We start from the raw sequence: 22,249 nt of genomic DNA on the forward strand, positions 1-22,249 counted from the left end.
AAGCCATTACTCTATAAACATGATAAATAGACTGGTAGAAGTGTTTAGCATTAAATATTTCTAGGGAATGATCGTTCCAGCCTCCCTTGGCAGTGGAAACATTACTTTTATGTCAAAGATGGGGAAACTGGGACACCGTGCTTTGTCCAAGCTTGTGGGACTGTTAGGATCAGAGTCCTTCAGCTCTGGACTGTGGCTCCAGGTCAGTCCTACGAACTATGTTGCCTGCTGGTGCTAGCTACTGCCAGTGAATTAAATAATAGCTTAGTGGAAGAGGAAAATTAAACAGTATTGACAAGAGAGACAAGGTATGCTTTACAATGAGATTTGAAAATTGAGACAGAGTTGATGAGGTTCATATCGCTGTGCAATCTAGAGATGCTAAACAACCAGCTATCCACAGCCACAGTGGTGGGAATATCGACCAGCGATATTGCTCCTCCTGAAACGCAGTAACCCATTAGTACTGCGGGGGGGTTATTTTGTCATGGGAGGAAAGAAACAAACCTTTCTTTCTCTGACCCCTAAAGTCTTAGGGAAACCTGTGTGCAACAACACGGTACTTAAATTTTCCTTGACTATTTTGCAAAGAAGATAGTGTCAGAGAAGCACATGGAGACACAGTGGAGGAGAGAAAGGTTATAGGTAACAACCCTACTATTATCAGTACGATGAACACATCTATACTGTGAGGCCACATCTATGTTGTGATGGGATGAAATGCAGGAAAGACAATATTTGAGTGTGCTGAGCCCCAGGATGTGAGCGCTCCTGTCCCTGGCACAGGCTGTACCTTGGCTGTGGTTCAGATGTGCTGGATCGAGGAGAGACCAGGAGGCAAAGCAAGTGGCCTGCGCTGCCTCTTCAGGTCCTGTGGCTGAATGATGCTGGGGCAGATCAACTGCACTCAAGATTTCCCCCTCCAGAAAACTCTAGGGAATGTCAGATGACAACAGGGGATAGTGATCTTGACTAGGTTGAGAACTGCAATGAGCTGACAAGTGGTACAGGCACGGTGAGAGAGAGACGAGGGTGTGCAAACACCCACACACCGAACTTGCAAGACACAAGACAGAGAGGGAGGGATTATGGATGCTGAAATTTTTTTAAATACTAGTTTTCCAAGAATGTCTATATTTGCTATGATGCTCCCTCTCCAATTACATTACTAATGATTTGTTACATGAAATTCTAGTTCCAGCTGACTGACATAATGTATCAAACAAGGCACATCGTTAATTGATGTGTCAGCCTGGTGAACTGAAGAGGGAAAAAAAACCCAACCCATTTCTGAAAACTTTCTTTAAAAAAAATTAAACTCCACACAAACAAAAATACCAAACATGCCGCCTCTATATATCGTTGCTTGCAACTGTATTACCAAAAGGCAAGGGTATGCTGCTGAGACAAGGTGGCGAGGGTCTAGGTGAGGTGGAGAAGCTGATTTTATTCCCTGTCCTACTGAAGTCCTGAGGACAATGAAAGGCAGCGGTGGCAGCTGCTGCTCTGTACCCACACATCTGTCTGCCTGCCAGTTCTGCCTGACTTAATGGGGCACCTGGAGCCCAGGAGGATCACCTCATGGTGAATCCTCCGCAGTTCGCATTAGGAAGTATTATCTGCAGCTCTGTTCCCCTCTTACAGACTGCACTGTCGCTCAGTAATGGCCCGGGTGGCGATAAGAGAGCTGAATGGAGCTGCATTGCTAGTGGAGGTTTGCCTGCTCCTTTCCAAACTGAAAAAGCACGTTTTATTGGAATGGAAGAGATTAGGGACCATTTACAAACACCACAGCTTCCAAGATTTTGGAAAACCTTTCAACAAGTTTGCAGAAAGGCCTCCCAAAGCACCCTGCCTTTAGTGCTGTTGTAATCCTGTTTTCCCCATGATGACTAATCTGCTGAGAGCAGAAGGGCTCTTTGCTCTGCCTGCCTGCTGCCAGAGGTGCTCCTGCTGACCAGGGGATAAGCGTGGGCTCTGGGAGCCTTGGCAATGGCTCTGCTTGGGGGACATTGGGTGGCTGCGGGGGACATAGCATGTGGAGCTGGAGGCAGTCAGGGTACCAAAGGGGTTTTGGAAAATTAGCCGTATTTCTGGATGACTGGACACAGTGATGAATTTATAGGGCTCTTCTGCTGCCTCAAAAAGGAGCAGCAGAGAAGCCAGGGTGAGAGGGGAAGGATCAGCATTGATTAAGCTGACAGTTCTGCTAATGTCACTGTGGACACAGCCGCTTTCCTTTTCTTTGCCAGCAGCAACTTAAATAATAAGATGCAGAGGGAGGAGGAGGGAGTGCCAGCGCTGGGCTACTCACAGTGCTGTTGGCAGTATTTAGATGAGAAACCGGGGGTGTGATGGATGGCCATGATGCAAAGATACATGGTGATCAGTGCTCTGGAAAGGCAGGCAGATTAAGTAGGACTGTGTCTGACTAGTCTGAAGGTGACTCCAAGAGCTAGATGCTCATCAGTTTTTGTCCCCCCCAAATAATATTTGTACTGAACTCAGCTGTGGATACAACAGTTCTTCAAAATACGTTGGCAGATGCTGCTTTCCTACTTTGGCCTAGGTATGCACGCTGTGCTGCTCACCAGGGTCTAGGGTTCACAGGCAGAGAAGAGCTTGTTTGGTCCTGATCAGATCGTGACAAGCAAAGTTGCGCTTCAAGCCTTGGCAGAGCTGTGAGTGGTCCAGTTGTCCTGTCTCCATGCTCCTGTGTCACCACTGATTAGTCATGGTACAGGCTGGCTGAATGGTACTCTTGTCACACCATAGTTTGAAGATAAATTCAATTCTCAAACTCTATAGGAGTCTTTTTCCAAATTTTACCTTCCTTCTGGCAGTCAAGGATGATCTATACAGCTCTGTCTAAGTACCTCTAGCTTCATGACTTAGTGTAAAGCAGAGCGTGAGTGGCTGGCCTGGGGCGTACTTGCAAGCTTTGTGAGATGGGATAGTCTTCGTCATCTTCATAGACACTAGCGAGGCCTGGAATGAATAGGGATAATCCCCAGGTAAGGAATGTGAACCATAGTGTCCATGCCCTGTACCTGTATCAGACCTGATAATTGAAACAAAATCTTTTAGATCTTTTAGGTTTTAACCCTAAACCCCTCTTTTAGAGAAGAAGGAGGGGGATGTAGAAATAGTGTCTAGACCAGCTGCTGTATTGCGTGCATTACCATCAGCATGTGGGTCTGTACACTAAGAGTTCATAAATGTTTTTAACTGTAGTTAAGCACAGTGTCCACCAAATCTTGTATTTCACACAGTGGCTCTTAAGTCTTATGTTAGACTGCTGGACTTGGATTTAGGCCTTATTCCATCCATTTTTGTGGACAGATTCAGAGTAAGTGAAGTGTCTTTCTGATTTTATAAGCTTGATGTGTATTGTATATAGTTAGCTGTGACGGGCAGCTCTGAGAAGAATCATTCGTATAAATACCCAGATATCATTAATTGGATCCACATCTCCCTGGACATTATGAAGAGGTGATCTTTTGACATCTTTCAAAACACCACGCCAAGCTATTTCCAAGGAGGCTTCTGCTTGGAAATGAGTATAAAGCTTTAGTTTTAATTTTGTAGGAGTTAAATTGAATGTTAATAACATCTCCACCACTAGACTTCACGTATAGAACATTATGGATATCTATGTAGTGTTTCCAATTAACCGGGGTGCTGTCTTTGTTGTCTGTTTCATCCAAGGACAAAAGTAATTCGTTAGGATAGCAAATTGCCTTCCACTCCTGCAAATTAGCATTAGAGCATCACTATAGAAGTAATCCATGCTATCTGGATTATGGCAATGAAATTGTTATAAACAAAAGCTGATTTCTGAACTAATATTTAGAGGGGAGAGAGAGGTACATGAGGGACAGTAGTAAATAGATTTCTGTATTTATTTTTTTGAAAGAGGTTCTTTTCTTCTGAAAGACTAATGTACATCTATCTTGCAAGGAGTTTCTTTAGAGGGTTTAAATGAAGAGTGAAGCTTTAAGAACAAAGTGAAAATGGAAGAAGAAATATACTGCCATGGGAAGTTCAAAAATGAGGCACTTGGGGTTTCAGAGAGTTATCATTAATCCCCTCCTGCCCCGAGGGCATTCCTGTGTGACCATCAAAATGACACACATGCAGCTGTCTGGCAGTTTGCCACATCTCTAGGTTTGATGGAGTTTGCTCTGGGGATGGCTAAACCTCCAGCTGTTCAGAATGGCAGTTTGTTTTCCTTGACAAACATGCTCAGATGTTTATCTGACCTATCCGAGTCCACAAAAGTAGATTATAAATTGTTTCAAATGTTTTTTTCAACACCTTTTCCTTATCAGAACCTGGAAACACAAGAGGCCGTCAAAACCTGAAAGCCTGTCCTGCCTGAGCATTAGATTAGGATCAATAGTTGTACTGGGGGCCTGCTAATATTGCTGTTGTACTTGTGGCTTAACAAAACATGTATAACGTGCACCTCGTTAATACAGGGCAGGGAAAACCTGGGCACATGTCTGTCTGGCTTGGTGATAAGACTGCAGAGATCACATATGCCCCCAGCACAGCACGAAGCAGTCCCTAGTTGGTTCCCCGGGGCAGTACAGCTCATGCAGTTACGTGGCACAAGCATAGACTTTGAAAGGGTAAAAGGAGGCAAAGGGTGAGAAATATACTCAGGAGGCAAAGTGAACTCTTCAAAGTGGGCAGCGGCTCAGTGGCAGAGCTGTGGGTGCGGTGGAGGGGCATCAGCCAGGGGCTGGGGCCAGCGACAAGGGCTCCCGGGAGGGCAGCGTGTTTCTGTGTGCATGGCTGAGCCGTCAGTGCCTGAAACGGTTTGGTTCTGATCACCTCATCAGCTTGGGCAATCTCTAAATCAAGAGATTTAGAGCATTGAAAAACAGTTTAATAATAACTGACAAGATTGATTTTGAAAATGCTGCACAGGTATGATAAAAGAGCAGATATGTGATGGATGACAGGGAACTGTATAAACCGCTCATTTGGCTTTCTTCGGTGTTGAGTAAAAGATGAGAGAGAGAAAGAAAAGGATCTTCTAATAGTACCATGAATCTTAACATTGTAAGACACACTCAGCCCACATAAATTTCAGAGCCTCCCTTCCCATCTTATGCAGCAGCACACCGATACAGGGATGGTTACTGAGACAGTATCTGATGCCTGCAGACAAAATGTTTATTTGCTTTTATAAAAAAAGTGAGATGGAAGTACATGGCTCATGAGTGAAAACTGGGAACGAGGACAGATATTTCCAAAGCTACTGCCAATCCCCTTACATGGACATGATTTGACTACTGCACTTAACTCGAGAGGGACCCATGACTCAACACGTGAATCTGAACAGAATTGCATTCACAGGTTTTGATTCATTATGACTCCGAAGCTCCAAAAATAACAGCCTTTCAAAAAATTTATTTTAAAAAGAGACCGGGGGGTGATTTTAAAAAACCAACAACAAACCAACACCTCTGAAATAATGGGAGCAGCTGTACATATTTCTTAGCAGTGAAAGAACTAAAATCTGGGTATTTTCTGACTCAGATAAATCTTAAGTTCCCCGTGCGTACAACTGAGACTGTAAATTTGGAGAAAGACTGCTGCGGGAAGATGAAAGTTCCCTTGCCAGATGAGGACTTGACTCTTCTTGCTCAAATACACACGTTTTCAAGATTATTTGCTTTGTGATAGACAGTTCTAAGTCCAGGTCTTTCAATCTCTTAACAAAACTCCTGAATGTATTAAATGCATGTGCAATAGATAGGATTCAGGGAAACTGAAACCTGTTGTACATCTGCCAAAAAGAATAGCACATCTGCAAAAAGGAATACCAAACTGGGATGCCTAATGCACTCAGGGCAGGAACACAGTAATTTCAGAGTACCTGGAGCAGATGCAGTATGACCTGAACTTGCAGAACTAGACCTGGAGCCATGGCAAATCAGTCTCCAAAATGTTTGCCTATTCAGTTAGCGCATTGGAAAACATTAAACATTTTGGATCTTCAGTTGTTTAGCTGACCAACATATGTGGGTTTGAAACTAGGTATTGCAGCAGCATGAAGTTCAGTCTAGTAAGTTGGGTAAAAAAACAAAGCTGTGGTATGATGGGAAGATGTTGATGCCTCCCTGAGCTACCTGGTTCAAAGCTGGTGCCTCTGACTGTGGTGTAACTACACCCCAGGATCGACTGAAAGGATATGGTTAGTCTTCTGTAGCAGGGTGGACCTCAACTTTGTCTTTGTGGTGTTCTTGTGGTATTAATTTGGCCCTCGCTCAAGCAAGGCACTGAAGGGCTAGTTTTGCAAGATGTAATTTACACAGAGGTTCAAACTTTGTTTTTAATTTCCATCTGATTCAGATTTTTAAAGTAAATACCTAAAAAGCAAATCAAACCTTCCGTATTTCAAGTGGAACACAATTCAGGCATAGAAGAAAATACTTAAAAAACCCCCAAGAACCAAAACATCAGTCTGGGTTCATCTGAAATTTTGTCTCCTGAGTCTGCAGATCTGGTAGCCAAGCTGAAATCACCGGGTAGCAGTGCTCCAACTTGAAGCAAGGCTTTGGAGGAGAGGGTGCACAGGCTGCTGTCTGCATGTCCCTGGGACAGAGCAGGGAAAGCAGGGCCCTAAGTGTGTGCCAGCGATACAGGGAAAGCAACCAGGCTTGGACAAACTAAATCCCTGCTTTATGGCTTAATCTTTCTGCTGAATGACAGCTTTTGAAAGGAGCCATTCCCCTCCCACTGCAGTCAGTGGGACGTGCTGCTGTGACTGATTTCACCCAGCGCAGGTGAGAGCAGAACTGATGAGTTACCTCTCCAGCATGGCAAGGCCTTTGCTTCTTTTCCCAGTGCTACCAGTAACACGCAGACCAGTGCTGCATCAGTTCCAAACGGCCCCCACACCTGAAACCAGTGAGCTCGGTAGACTGCAAACAGGCAGAGTCATGGTATAGCCAGAAATTCAGGGTTAACTGCATTAACCTGGGTCATGCTTGAACACGCTGATACCAGCCTTTCATAGGAGATCGAAGTTCTCAGGGGTCAGCTGGAGGATAAGGTCATTTTTTATTCTAGTTTTTAGAACTTCTGCCTCCAAACATACAGACGAAGTCCATTCCCTCACTTAAAAGTTAGTATTGTGATAGCAGTACCCATACAGTGGAGGAATACATGTCATTCAAACGGTATCACAGACTAATGTAGGCAATCGGGTATTTTCGAAAAAGCTGTAAAACAGTTAGCGTTTGCATGCACAACCTCTCTTTTGCTGGGAAAGATTTCCGCTTTTCAGATGTCTGAAAACACAGACAAAGACTGACTGTGCATGTAGCCTGCTAGCTCTCCTCCAGAGCTGGATGACTGCTCATAAAATGAAAGCAAACACTCCAAACTGGCCTCATCTAAGCCATCCTGCATCGCTTCTGTTATTTGTCGACTAATACAGGGCAGGCTGTCCAGTTAGTGACACAGAAGCATTAAATTAGAGAAATCATAGAAAATGGAGACTGGGAGGCCCCTTAAAGGTCACCTGGTCCATCTGCTGCCCTGCGGCAGGTTCAGCTTTACCTGCACCACTTTTCTCTGGTTTGTCTAACCTGTTTTCCAAAATCATCAGTGATGGAGATTCCAGAATTACCCACTATTAGGTAAAAAGTAAAAGATGTATTTCATGAAAAATACAACTGTTCAGCTAGCAGCTTCTCTCTATGAGGTTAATCTGATGTACAGCACATCCACTGTGTGGTTTACTAATGCTTCAAGAAAACACGCTAATCCTTTGAGGACATGCAAATCTCAGCACTGGAAAATGGGAGATACATGCTCACTTTTGCCTGTAAGGTTGTTATTGGCAATGTGCATGAATGAATTTTGGCTAGATAGGATTTCTGGTCTAATGTACTTACGCAGTTGCCGTTAAGACCTTAATTGTAATGAATGTGATTAGTCTACAGTTCTCCAAGACAGGCTGCACTGTGACAGGGGTGGGAGTGTTTGCTTCCAACCTACACAGCCCAGACGGCACACATCCTCGCAGAGGATGTTGCTGTCCCACTGGCTGCTTGCTTTAATTAACATACCGGGGCTGTTTAATCTGTACAGTGATGAAGCATGACCTTTATACATCTCATCTGCACTCTTTTTAACTGTCCTCGACCTCTCCCAACATACATAATTTCAGAGTTTACAGGAAAGTTACTCTATTGCTTTCATGCTTCTTTCGCCGTTTCGCGGTTTCCCAGGCACACACTGAGAAGCTCTCGTGTAGTGCCCTATTAGTGATTTCATTGAGACTACTCAGCTCTTTCTTTGCCTACCCAAGGCGTAAGATAAAATGGACTGAACTCTGTGTTTGGTGCATCCTCCTCTTCTTTTCCTTCTACTTTTCATCCTTGAACACATTTTTTAGGGACGGGGTCAAAGTGCCTCCCCAAAGGGTCCAACCCCAGGCTCAGTGCCGCAGTCATTAGGAGAAGGTAGACACATGTTCCTCGGCGAGCCTCTTTCATACTTCAGGTCCAGTTCCCTTCCCCCCCAGCACCTATTGGGAATGGCACCAAATCGCTTCCTGCAACCTAGCATCCTACCAGTGCTACCAAGCTGGCACCCCCATAGTGTTCAAACCAGTCAGCACTAGAGTAACAGAAACATGTAAGCATACCGTCAGCACATTATGGATTTTTTTTCTTTTAATATTAAATGTCCACATCTTAATCCCAGTCAAATTAGCTGAACTCCTAAACACTCTTGTAGGGACTGCAAGTGGGTGGAAAGGAAGAATGTTTGTAAATGGATGAGATGAAAAGCAGGAAGAGGTTTTCACAGAAGAGGCAATTCAAAGCTAATCCCAGGCTCTGCTGCATGGCAGTGTCTCTGAATCCCCTCTCTTTTACTGACGAAGAGCAATCGACTCTTGAATGTTACCATTTATGCAGTTTCTGAATTGTGCTATTTATAATATGTTTTAAACATTTTTTCCAAATCTGTGTACTTCACAGGAAGATGGGGGACAAACTGACAATGGAAACGAGCAATTGTAAACTAGTTAATAGGCCTGACTGTCATTTTTATTCAGCCTGTATGTGTAAAGCTGCTTTAAAGTGCCTTTAAGGAAAATGAGAATCAACCCTTTTGAACTTACGCTGGCTTATACAGTCTGAAGAGCTAGCACAAAGCTTGTATTCCCTTCTTCAGTTCATGGAATATAAATCAGAGAATATTAAAATTTAAAAAAATAATTCTGAATCTGCTCTGCTTAACACTGGGAAAATCCATGATTCCAGTGATAGAGAGTAACAGTATAAAACTTGTTTACCCATATCAGGTACTGCAGGTTTTGCCATCAATTCCTGACTTACCAGCAGCTCTCTATATCAGACTTTCTTCATAGCCTCATATTCCAGTATGTTCCTAGTCTGAAGCTTCCTAATTTGCAAGAGATAGCCTGATGTTGACCACACAAAACAAGCTCTTCTCTGGCAAATCAAAACTTCCTGTGCCCAGCAGAGTAGGCATGTATATATTACTTGCTTCCTAACCCAGGACTCCTAGAGTTTCACTTTTTGGCCTCGCTTAAGAAGCATTAAAATTAGAGAAGGATGTAAGTCAAAAGATTGGAGGCTCTGAGGGTTGCGCTGAAGTCTGGATGTTTGTTGGATTTTTGGGTTTTTTTCTGGGTTTTTTTTTTTTGGGGGGGCTTTTTTTGAACTTTATCCAAAGTACTTGAATATGGTGGAATTAGAGACAATGTGGAATTGCTGGCTTACCGCTTGTTATTTTTTTCTCCCTATGACTTATCTTCCTGTTCGGTAATTGCTCTTGTTTGAGTAGATTTGTTTGAGTGCAGCTTTTAAATCCCTCTCAGAATGAGGCCCCAAAGAGAGAGTTGAGGAAAAAGAAATTAAGAGGAGAAATTCCTGGGGGCAGAGAAATTGAGCTAAAATCCTACTCTTGCACTCAGAACTTTCACAGATGCTTTTTAATGTCTGCACACGTATCCAAAAGAACAAAATATCTCTCAGAGGGTTACCTTTGCCAGTGTTTCTCAACACATCACCAGAAGCTTTGCATATGCAAGAAATACTGGACGTTTTTCCCACTTTTTTAAACATCACAGTATAATCAGAAATAAATAGATTACTGTTGGTTTCAACATAGCTTCATACCGTCCAGAAATAAAGTGGCAGAAAAACTTTTTAGGTAAAAGCAGAAATTTCATTAGGAAACAACAACTGAAACACTTTCTTTGTTAAGCATAATTAGCAGTTCAAAGACACTTGCCTTTCAAAATCTCTGCTTTGATTCCTGTCAGGCAGTGATATATGACATGATGTCCATCAACTGACTCTCAACATAAAACAGTGTGATGATTTTTCTCTAACTGAGGGGATCGGAAAGCAAACTTTTTTTTTTTTTAAAATGAGCTTGAGAAATAATTTAAATGGCTGTCAAATATCCAGCAGTGGTTAGTAGACAACTGCATGAAAGATTTTCAAATGCAGTTTTTGCCTGTTCCCAACATTTTTCTTTTGAAAGTATTTTATTTTCTGACATTTCAGATGTTACTTACAGGATTATTTTTTCTCTGTTTTTAAGATACCTCTTGTTCAAATTTGCCTGCTGACTTCACTATGCCATTCTGACAGCTTTCTTTGGGACCAGTCAGCTCTTCTGAAGTGTATTCCAATTGAGAGGTTTTGAAGTAGTTTTTTTTTTTTTTTTGATCTTCCTGTGACTATAGAGTATTGTGCTGGCCTTTTTTTTTCTAGTTGGCTGCTCTAGTGTTTCTTTCTCATTATTCTTCACTGACTCCCAGCACATTTTTATTTTACAGGTGGATATTGTTTTGTGTACTCTTCTTTGCATATTATTTCTCTCTGGACTCTACAATTAGCATGATTCTGCCTTTTTATTTTAGAAATCCAGCTAGAATAACTCAGGGCAAAATGTGAGGAGCAGAGGGACTTCTGAGTATGAACTGCTCACAGCAGAAACCCAAGGTTTGTGCTCTAGCTAGGAGTTCAGGAGAGAACTTCCATGTGGCTTTGATGACTGCAGCAGGTTATTGCCATGTGTCCGAAACCTGCCCCTTCAGGTTTTACACAGGCTGTGGGCAGCATTTCAAGCTCTGCAAAAAGAGAAACTGAAAAGCCAGTAGAAATACTCACTGGTATGAGTTTAAAATCAGGCTGTGAAAATAACTATACAGGTTAATAATGATCCTACATCCCTATTTCTTTGTCTGTACCAGTGGTTCAAGGTTATAAACATAACCCAGGCCTACCTTCTAGGTTTGTTCCTGACACAGGACTTTCTCTCTCTTCCCTTGCTACCAGTATGACTTGGAAATGTGACAACCTCTGTTTTAGAGGCCTTGGTGGAAGAGGAAGGATGTACTTTTGAAAAGCAAATGTTCAAAGGAGCCATAGATGCCGCTTTGCACACAGTGACTCAGCTCTCTGGGTATGGATTTGCCAACATAAATGCAGTTTAACTCAGTGTTTCCATGAAACCAGTGAACTGACAGTCATACTTCGAGGTCTGGTACTGCCATGTAAAAACTTCCATCAACTTTAGTGAACTTTTTGCTATCGAAAGGGATGAATAAAGCCAGCACATTTGATTTACTATGCTGCTATGTGAGTAAAAGCAAGACACTTGCAAGCACTGTATGAACACTCAGTCAGGGAAGGTCCCTGCCCCAAGGACCTTTGGGTCTACATGGGAGAGGGGGTCAGGCAGGAGGAGAACAGGAGAAGCCAGAGGTAATGTGACCAACAGAAAGATAAGTCGTATGTCCCCAGTTCAAGGTTGTCCCTCTCTAATACCCTTGCAGAGCTAACATCCTCTCATAAGTTACATACCCTTCACGCACTAAAATGCAACTCTGCTTTCTAGTACTTCACAACATGCGGGAGCATAGTGTCTGGTCTATGTGAACAGAAGAAGAAACTAATCTAAAAAGTTTGTAGATTTGACAAACATTTTGGGAAAATGTTCATTCTATTTCATATATGAAATAACTTTGTGGTCTCTGACCTGCAATTATTTGCTATCAATATTTTCCTAGAAAACTTTTAAATAGACATAAGATTGAATGGTCAGCAAACAGTAAATAACAATGATTTCTTCTTTGGCAGTTGAGTCTGGAAACCTGGCTCTAAAAAACATGATAATGCAGTTGGAGACCAAAACCATACCATAGGTATGAATGCAAAACTAATGTAACTTAAGGTTACATTAGAAATATTAGAGATATTAGAAATATTCATTGAAAAAATAGAGAAAAAACCTCCATCTCAGTAAATTTCAAGATTCTTAAAAGATAATTCAGAAAACATAAAGAAGAGGTGTCAAGAATATTTAGTCTTTTATTGCCTGCTCTCGATGCACATGTGGAGTCTTGTTTGGACATGCACCCCTTTCTTCTTTAAAGTGAAATATTTGCTGCCTTTGTACAACACAACAAACAAGACTATTTTCATCCACCTAACTGCCAGATATGACACCCTATGAGTAAAAGATCTGCATGTCATCAAATCCTGTACTGAGTGGTTTTCCTTTAAAGACACCATTTTCAATTTATCTCAAAGTCCGGCTTAGCTCTGAGTGTCTCTTTTATGCTGGTACCACCAAATTGTATCAACATTATAGGATTATGAAGTGGGATCACTTACCCTGTCAACTCTGGCTTCACACTGATACTTCCAGCAAAGCAGGTGCTATATTTTATTAGTTACAGAGATTCATTGCACATCCAGAAACTGCCCTCTGCACCCTACTTTTATAATAGGATTCAATACAGCTGAGCAAATACAACCTCTGTAATATATACGAAATACAGGAAGATAATAGGAGCAGGATAAACTCTCTGATTAGGTACAGTGTCCACAGTGAATCAGAAATACAGAGACGCTTTGCAAGATGGGGAAAAAGGAGGAGGGAAAATGTGTTTAAGGTCTGCCATGAGGGCCTAGGAAATGCTGCTTAAAGGATTTCTGTCCTAACCAACTCTCTAATCCTTACCAAAGGCCTGAACAGAATTACAACTTCAGTATATTTCCATGCTGGACTTTAGTTAAATTCTTAACATTGCAGTCAAATAGGGGAAAAAACCCAAAACAAATCCAACGTACTCGTTGTTAGTAACCTCCGAATAACGAACTGACAGCAATTCCCCAGCCCAAACAGCTTAATCCATTTGTTTCTACTTACCTCCATTTGTCTCTTGGATATTTAAAGCAAAGGCTCATTTTGTCCTGCAGATTCAGTGCTGCTGCTCGGTATTATCTTGCTTGATCATAAAAAGGTTCCTGACCAAAAGGAAGAGGAAAGCAATACGTAAAACAAACACAGAAGCCCAAGAGGAAAGCTACACCCTAAAGACCAGCACTAATAGCAACTGCGAGACAGGGAAAGAGAGAACACTCCCAGTTACTAACTTTTTCCATTGATACATGTTACAAAACAATTTTGCTGCAAACTTCTCTTCCTCCTTGCAAGCAATGCTTTGCTGTATGTGTAGACCTCAGATAAACTACATGAGTGTGGGGTTTGTGTTTTTTTTTTTTTTTGTTGGGTTTTTTTTTTTGGACCAAGTAAACAAATGAGTGAAATATAAACTAGCAGCTCAGCGGACTGCTTTAAAACTATAGTGCTAGGCAGTAATTACCACAAGGTGCATTTGTCCATACTTCAGGATTTTTTAAATTCAAAAGTCTTCAGTGGAAGCAGAGTCATATTTGAAATAACCACCTATGGGACTTTCTGGCCAGAAAGCCTTAGTGCAGCGGAGGTGAATGTTTAGATGATTAATAACTTAATTTTTTAAGAGCTTGATGGGCAGACAGGGAAAATATGCCAAACTGTCCTTGCCTCAGAAGGATTTTTAGTGCCAAAAAAGAACTGCATTGAGAAGAAGAGCTCATGACTTCACCTCAAAAGACTTTAAGGCTAGAGGGACATGCAGAAGGGCAAAGTGGGATTTACTGCAGCAGCAGAAGCTGCTGGGCCCAGCTGTGTTTTCACACCCTTGCCTCAGTGGATTTAAGCTTCTCCAAGCTCCAGGGCTGTTCCTTGATGTAGGTCATAGGGTAGGTATGCATGTGAGCCCACAAAGGCTGTATGGAAACTTTTGTCACTGACATTTAATATGTGGCTTGGAACGAATAACAAACAATTTGGTTTAAATTAAAAAGTTTTGACAGTTATATTTTGCCAAATGTTAGTCAGAAAGGAAAACTGATGGATGTGTCATGTTTGAAAATTCCCAGGGTGTAGTAAACTCATTTGTTTTCAAAAAGTTAGGATCAGATTCTCCCCTTGCCTCGGAATAAATCTGGAACTACTTCAGGGAGGCTGACAGAAATTAAGGTCGTTCTATTCACCAGGGTAAACAAAATCTGCCTTGAGCCCACAGCCAGAAAACGCTGTATTCAGTAGCAGAGGTGTGAAAGAACTGCTGCAGGCAGTAAGGCTGACAGTGGTCCTATTAAAGGTAATATTATCCCCCCGCCCCCCAACACTCCCTGTGACATCTTGCTATTGCAGTTTTCCATCTCCACAGGCTGAGGTGACATGCTGATGGACTTTTTAGAAGTTATGTAAGGAGAACACAGATCACGTATAAAGGTGATAAATCAGCTCATGGGAGAAAGGAGTCTTCCGGTTCCCACCTGGGATATTCAAAGAGACCTGAAGGCATTTGGTTCCCAAATCCCCTTGGACCCAATGGAGCAGGTGTGCCTGTATCCTTGGTGCTCCTTGAAAATTGCAGTCAGCATCTCTTCCAAGTCTTGTTTTCTGAAGGAGTTTTTGCACGTGTGCTCCTCTCGGCTAGTAGCAAACCATAAAGCCTTTCCATCCAGACTGCCAAACAACGGTCATGCAGTAAGTGATGGCCTTGGGATGCAAGCCCAGGAGAGGCAAGAAGTGTCCCCAGCCCTGACTTACCCACTTCCTTTAAGCTGGGAACTGCTCACTGGGCAGGAGTAACTCCCCCAGTCAGAAGGCAAAGTTAGATGCATGTCCCCCCTCCAGTGCAGCGGGGCCCCATGCAAACCCTAGAGCAGAATCTGGCCAAAGTTTTAAGACTGAGGTATTAAAACACTGTACAAAAGATGAGAACTGGTTTCAGAGGGACAGAACAATTGAGTTACACGCTGAAGTCCTTGTGTATAAAACCAGACCTTTAAAAGAACATAGGAGTGACCCCTTTTTTAAAAGAGTCTTTTTGGATTATTGCTTTATGAGTACTCCTTTTGGTCTGGCACAACATGGAGTTACTTTGGCAGCATGCTTTTCTCCCCCTTCATCATTTTCTCTCAGAAAAAGCATCTGGTAATGCTGCCTTTGTGGCTGGTTAAAAGCTTGACACACCAACTCTGAATAATTGTGCCAGGTTAATGGTAGAACATCATTTACATGCCTCCCAATTACTTTTAATGAGCCTGGCTGGTACAGGTGTTTAGAGTAATTGCCAGCTATGGATTTGTTTGGTTTTGTACTTTCTCACTGTTCAAAGAGCTGGTCACCTTATGAAGGAAAATCAGTGGAGTAATTCCAGCACAATTATATTTAAGGTACTGGTTTGCGAAGGGCCTTTATGTAGCTTAAAGCAGAGTATTTTCTTCCTCATTATTAATGCAGCATTGCTGGCAGCGCAGGTAACCTTATCAGGATTACCAAACCCTGCTATACATGCAAGCAAGGACATGATTTATAGTCAATCCAGAGCCTAGTTACTATCAAAAATAGTGAAATTGTCCTGCTCTCCCCTCTCTGTATAATTTTGTATATTAATTTTATTAATACTTGAGCATAATATATATTTAGCTGTTGTAATTAATTACAATTAATTATATAATTACATCTTATTCTGTACATACCCTCTCTTGCATTGCTGCTTCCCTGCACACATGGTGAGCTGGTTCAGGGAGTTAAATGGGCAATAAAATAACTCCACAGATAGAAAGTGAACTGCTTTCTGCCCATATAACTCCCTGAACCAGGTCTCTAAGAAGGAAGACAGCAACAGTGCTGGCTCAAGGCAAGTGGTAGGAATGGGTATGGGGAAAGGAGGTGTGAGGAGCCAGATTATCTCATGTGATTGTAAGATTGTCTAACCGTGTTAGAATAGTTTAACCTGGAAGGTCTGGGGATTAACGGCTGCTGAAAATTGACAGCAATGGAAGTTTAACTATCCTTGAGTATTTGTACCTAGCCTATGTGAGGCAAAGACTACATCTTTCACCGAAAACAGATTGAACCATCTCAGACAAATCATCGGAAGAAAGAGATAGGCCCTGCAGATAGCTGATTGTGAGAGCAATGGATTTGCTCTCCTGGAAACGCCCTGACAGTGGGGCAAGACTTGACAGCTTAAGAGAGCAGTGCAGTGACTGCAGGTGGATGGGCACATTGCCATCAAGCCAAAAGGGAACTGGTTACTCCATTGCAATTTAACACTGAGGTGAACTAGAGGGATTTCTAGCTGGAGACTGACTCGGCAGTGTAGTTGTAGGGCACCCAACCACTGGCCCAGCTGGCTCTTCCACACTGTGCCTAAACGGCAGGAGCTGTGGTGGAAAGCTGGTCACAGCTGGGAGGGTGCTCAGAAGGATAAGGGCACTGAAAGTCCCTACTCTCCAGTCCGCACACGCTGCTAGATACTGGCAATATGGGTGTATTTTTGTGGCTGTTGGCCTTACCGCAGGGCAGTTCAGTGGAGATAAGGACAGTTCTAGACCAGCAGTGCTCCAGTCAGGCTTTAATTCTTCAGGACAAGGGTATTACTGATTTGCTGTGCTTGCCTCACTGACATGTTTTGCTGATCAACTTATTCACTGAGTGTGGCCCTTTGCACACCAGGGAGCTGTTACAGTGGGAAACAGATTTCCCTGTGAAGCTTTAAAGAAGATTTATTTTCTTTTTTTTTGTTCATTTGGAAGAAGCTCTGTGCTGACATGTCAACATGTTTTTCTTCCATCTGTATGTGTTTATCCTTGAATTAGAGCATCTCAGAAGCTGGAGAAGAGGAAAATCATTTTAGTCCATCTAATCTATCCAGGAGGTCAGATACAAGATGGGCCACTATTATATATTTTCCAGAGTTAATCCTCCAGTTGATGTGTCGCTTCTAATATTTTGCATAGAAGAATTTTTTAGCTAAATAGATCTTTTTGTCTTCAAAGGAGGTTTGTGATGGCCTTTGTCTTACTACTCTCCTGGTAACTATAATACCATTGTGCCACCCACTGTGCAGTATTGACACTTTCCCTTTCAAAATCAGCTTTTAATAAATGTTGACCAAGCCCGGTCAAATTCGTTGTTCTACTGTTGTTCATGCTTCCTACTGACAGACACTCTAATTGCATCTTTTTCCTTGCCTTTTAATTGAAACACAACTTTGCAGCTGAAAATGTTATAGGCTTGGCTGTTTAATATGACTCTGTGATCCTCATCCTTGCCTCCGTGGAGCATCAGTGGCTTGCAGACCACAGTCTGATGGCTATCTCAGCTACCGTGCCCTCCTTCTGCCAGGCTGAAAGCACTAATTTAAGTACTTTCCTCTTTAAATGAGCAATGGAGGGCATTTCCACAATGGTGGCGTTTCATGGCTAAGTCTCATTATCACTGCTCCTGGGGGTGCAGGGAGATGTGCGGACACGGAGGTAGGACTTCCAGTTCTTAGCACAAGGCAATTCAGCCTTAACAGAGAGAGATTAAAAAGAGCCCAAGAGGGTGGAGTTGAGGATTTGCACAACTTTGGCCTTAAGTGATTTGCTCAGAGTCATCAGTGAACACGTCTGTGACTGTCAGATCGAATCTGCTAACTTGAAGAGAGAGTAGATGTCTTGCACGGCATTACACACTTCAGTACCATGGTCCAACATTACAGACTTCAGTGCTGCAAACTTGGGTTTAACCTGTAGCCCAGAGTTAAGGCTACAGGTTACGTGACAGCTGAGGAGGCATTTTCCAAGTCTAATTTCTGGATTTATGCCCTCAGAATTTGCCTGTTAGTCTTTCAGCTCTCAAAGCACTCTATGGGCTTGGGCCACAGAGAGCAAATATGTTAATATACACTGGTTTATATAGCATAAATGCATGTGAAGTGAGGTGATGTCCACTGCAATGAAGTACTAATGAACTCCATAGAACAGTGGAGCTGATTGTACTCAGCTTCGTTTGGGAACAGAGATCAATGCAAATTAAATTTGTTCTCACAATAGCAGCGGGATCCCTGGGAAAGCAGAGAGAAACTGGAAAAGGGCATTTTAGAAAAGACGTTACAAAGTGATTTACAGAAGATTAAAGGATGACATAAAATACTAGTAACCATGAAAAGCCTGGAGGCTACTCTGTAGTGTTTTGAAGCAGGAAAATTTACTCTTGGGAAGCAAAAGAGGAAAATAGAAACAGAGGAATCAATCCATACTTGGAGGGGGCTGGATTGTAAATTCATTGCAATCAACAGCAATTCTTCCACAATGGGTCAAGCCCATATAGCTGTGTTGTAACGGTTGCACAGGAATCTTAATGGTGCAGAAAATGGTGGAGGGCATCTGTGCAGTTCCTTTTAAAGAGGCAGAATATACTGCCTTTTGCTTTGCAGACAGGATTGGGAACGATGGATCTCACCTGTCCCTTGGGACTGCCAGGTAGCTTCAGGGCTCGGGTCAGCAGGTGATAATAAAGTTAATTAAGTGTAATAATGTGATGAGGGTGAAAAGTGAGTCGGTGAAGGGAAGGGTTGAAATTTTCATTCCTATTCAGTAAAATATTAAAGCCTCTTTACATTGTTTTCCTCTCTGTTTTTTTTTTTTTTCCATCTTCTTCTTTTCCTCTTTTTTTTTTTTAATCCTTTTTTTAAAGAGAGACCCAGAATACCCTCCACTCCACATTTTCTTCAAGGAAATCCCATGCACGCTATCGTTTTGTGATGTTTGACTATACTATTGATCTGCCTGAGATAATCTATTAGAAAAATTCATCTCCCAGGGACCATGTTGTCCAAGGCGGCCATTTCACAGCCTTCTCTGGGCAGCTGTTTACAACAGCACGGTGAGTCATGGGAGCAAGATGCAATCTCGGATGAGCAAGCGGGGATTCCTCAGATGGAGACACCAGAACACGTTTCTCCACCCAAGGGTCAGGGGTTTGTTTAGAACCGACGAAAGCCACCATCATACCGGATGATTTTGGCTGCCTCAGCATCGTGCACTCGCTTCCCTGTACCTGGTGGAGCTTCCCCACAGTTCGGGGCCTCTGAAGCGTGCTGAAAGGCAAGGTCACAGCCCTGAGGGGGTCAACACGTATGCCCCAGCTCACACCTTGTGGACAAACAGTGCTCCCCAAAATGGCTCTGTCAGCCCAGAAAAAGACATTTTCTCAGTGAGCGTTGCTTCCTTCGAGAAGCTTGGAGTTTTCCAGCTGCTAGAAACCCTCCTTTCGGGCTGGCTCCAGCCATGACTCCGTTGCGGCACTCCAACTCGGAAAAGCCGCTCCGGGGGCCGCTGCGGCACATGGGGACGGCGGCAGCGAGGCCCGCGGCGGGGACAGGGCGGCGGTTCCCGCCCGCCAGCGGAGCGGCTGCCGCGAGATGGCGCCGTCCCCATTGCGATGAGCGGCCTCCGCCGCCGTTCCCCAGCCCGGGCTGGCGGAGCGTTGCGAAGGTGAATTTGTTTCTCGTCACCGTGGCCCTGCCTGACCACCCCGGGCTGCGGCTGGCCCTGGTTCCCCTCACTCAGGCCCGCGGGACGGTGGCCGAGCCCCATCACCCCGAACTTCCCGATGAGCTGAACATGGCCGCTGCCGCCAGCCCGGCCCTGCTCTCTCATGGGACAGGCCCAGCCGCCCAGCGATGGCCCTCACGGGCACCCGCCTCCTTCCACAGCAAGAAACGAGCACAAAGCGGCTCTGGTTCATCGTCGGTAACGGTTTAGCAAGGTACCAGCCCAATTCTGAGCCCACCGCCAGTGCCCTCCTGACGTTGCAGGACAATTCACTCGAAAGCCGCTGTATCGGTGCTGAAGCTTTTTGGGGACTTTCTAGATTTTACTAAATACACTTCGAAAACAAAAAAAATACACTAATAGTGTGGCCAGCAACATGGAAAGGATTATATTGAAAAATGCTTTGAAAGACTTTTGAAAGTGGAAAAAAAGATTTTCCACTTTATTATCTTTTAGCTAACAGATTGGCTCTATGAAGGGAAAGCAAACTTAAACTTGAAAACAACTGAACGGTTGGCATAACTGCACTTTTGAGGGAAAATGGATGCTTCTGTGGGGTTGACAGAAAATCCCAAGTTAGATGTGTAGGGACATACAGATCACCCATATAAATGCGGCATCAAATTCACTTTCTTGCTTCGAAAGAAGATCATACTTGTGTCAGGTGCTTTCAGAGGATAATATGCATTTCTTGATAGAAGTGGGTTTTTCAGCACTTACACATTTCTTGAAGGTTATTGTTCCCCTGCGTTTTATTCACAGTTACGAGTATCTGGATACTCTTTTTGATAGGAACAGCTGAATCTTTTTTAGAGTCCTGCTTATTTGGCCTCATAGTAATTCATGAGAAATGCGTCACAAATTAATTATGTGTTCTGGGAAACAAGATTTTCTATCATCCCTTCTACTGGTTGTTGCCATTTAATTTAATTGGTGCACCTCTTGTTGATATAGTGTGAGACATAGTAAACCTTTACAGTCTCTTTTCTGTTTATTTTTCATAAACATCTGTTAATGTCAGTTCTGATTCACTTCCTCCTTCCACTAAATTTTTTTTTATCTGTATCCTCATGAATGTTTTTTGCATGTTAGTAACTGTTCTTGCCCTTTCTTGAAGCTTCTCCATTCCTATTTTATGATTTGTCAAAAAAGGAGTCTGGTTGAGACAGCAGTATTAAAAACATGGAGGTGGAAAGTGGGAAGGGCTGATGTAATGCTGAATACAGATGGGAATGCTGCACAGGATAGGGAACGTTGCATTACCTCTGCCATAATAGTGGCAAGCCCGTATCTCGGTGCAGGTGGTGTCGAGTCCTACTGACAGTAGCTCCAATGGCATGTTGAAAAAATGGGAGTGAAGAGCTATTAAAACATCGAACACCTTGGAAAACCTTACCTGCAGGGAAAACTTTCAGGGCAGCTTTATGAATTTAAGGAAGATTTGATCAGAGTCTTAAGCACCCTACAGAAAGAATACAAATTTGATAATAAAGCAATCTTCAATCTGCTAAAATAAATGTAAACAGATAGCTGAGGGCTGTCAAATGTAGATTTACAATAAATTACAAAATCCTAACAGGATAATTTGCTGTCAGAACAAGTCTCTGGAGGCTTTGGTGGCCATCCATCCTTGGGAGTTTAAATATGATCTATCTAAAAATCCTGTAATTTAACATGGTTCTTCCACATTTCCTGAGCGTCTCTGGTAACAAAAGGAACCAGAACTAGAACTCTAAAAATACAGTTTATTTCTATAAAATCAGCAAAGGCAACCAAGCAAACACTTCCAAGTAATAGGTGCAAAAAAGAACAATCTGTTTCATGGAAATAATATTTAGAATAGCTGAGATTAAAGAAGTGACCCTGGCCCAGAGACTAGTCCAAGATATTGGATGATTCTTCATGCAGCCAAATTCCCTGGGAGGTTGTGAGCAATGTTTAGTGGGCATAAGAGGCAATCTCATTTCCTCTGGATAAAAAACACACTTAAGCTCACACTCTGTCAGATTACAGGTGTGCATACTGGAAATTAAAGAGGAAGGCGTATTTCCAAACCCAGTCAGTACTTCGCTAAAATTCCCTATGATGTTACAAACTCACCCTGGGATTTTACTTCCAAATGTGGATAACTGAACAAGGACCCTTGCTGATTCCCTTCCAAACCTATCTATCTATTATCGTAGCTAACTTGGCCTGAGGCAAAATGTCTCAGCCTTTCTCAATGGGTGATTCCCAGGACTGTGGGGGGTGTACTGCTCCTCAGCACAGCCTCCCCAGGACTGCTCACTCCTTGGGCAATCCTGGGAATTTCTGCTGTGCTCTCATCTGTTCATGGTATTTGCATTCTATTTGGTAACATGGGAAGGAATCACTGGCAATGTAAGAGTGGCAGGGAAGCGATATTGGATGATGTCTGTTATCCCAAATTACAGCAACACCGGACCAGAGTGGGAGCTCTGGTAATGAGCTCGTGTGTGTGGTGCTGCTGAGGTGAAAAGTAAACC

General features: G+C 43.0%; 2 protein-coding genes across 3 annotated transcripts in view; one reads left to right on the forward strand and one right to left on the reverse strand.

Moving 5' to 3' along the window:
• LOC142085434 (calcium-activated potassium channel subunit beta-2) overlaps positions 1-13,350 on the reverse strand; it is a 150,234-nt gene extending 136,884 nt beyond the window's left edge. The window contains exon 1 of one of the 2 annotated variants that reach the window (XM_075157368.1): positions 13,225-13,328. In XM_075157368.1, the coding sequence (XP_075013469.1) occupies positions 13,225-13,262 (38 nt within the window). In that variant the 5' untranslated portion in view covers positions 13,263-13,328. Of the gene's footprint in view, positions 1-13,224 lie in introns of both variants that reach the window. The other variant, XM_075157371.1, reaches the window with a different exon arrangement.
• ZMAT3 (zinc finger matrin-type 3) overlaps positions 1-22,249 on the forward strand; it is a 410,758-nt gene that overhangs the window by 188,806 nt on the left and 199,703 nt on the right. The gene's annotated exons all lie outside the window — the stretch shown is intronic.

The sequence above is a fragment of the Calonectris borealis genome, chromosome 9, assembly GCF_964195595.1.
Source record: "Calonectris borealis chromosome 9, bCalBor7.hap1.2, whole genome shotgun sequence".
In the NCBI taxonomy this organism is placed as follows: Eukaryota; Metazoa; Chordata; class Aves; order Procellariiformes; family Procellariidae; genus Calonectris; species Calonectris borealis.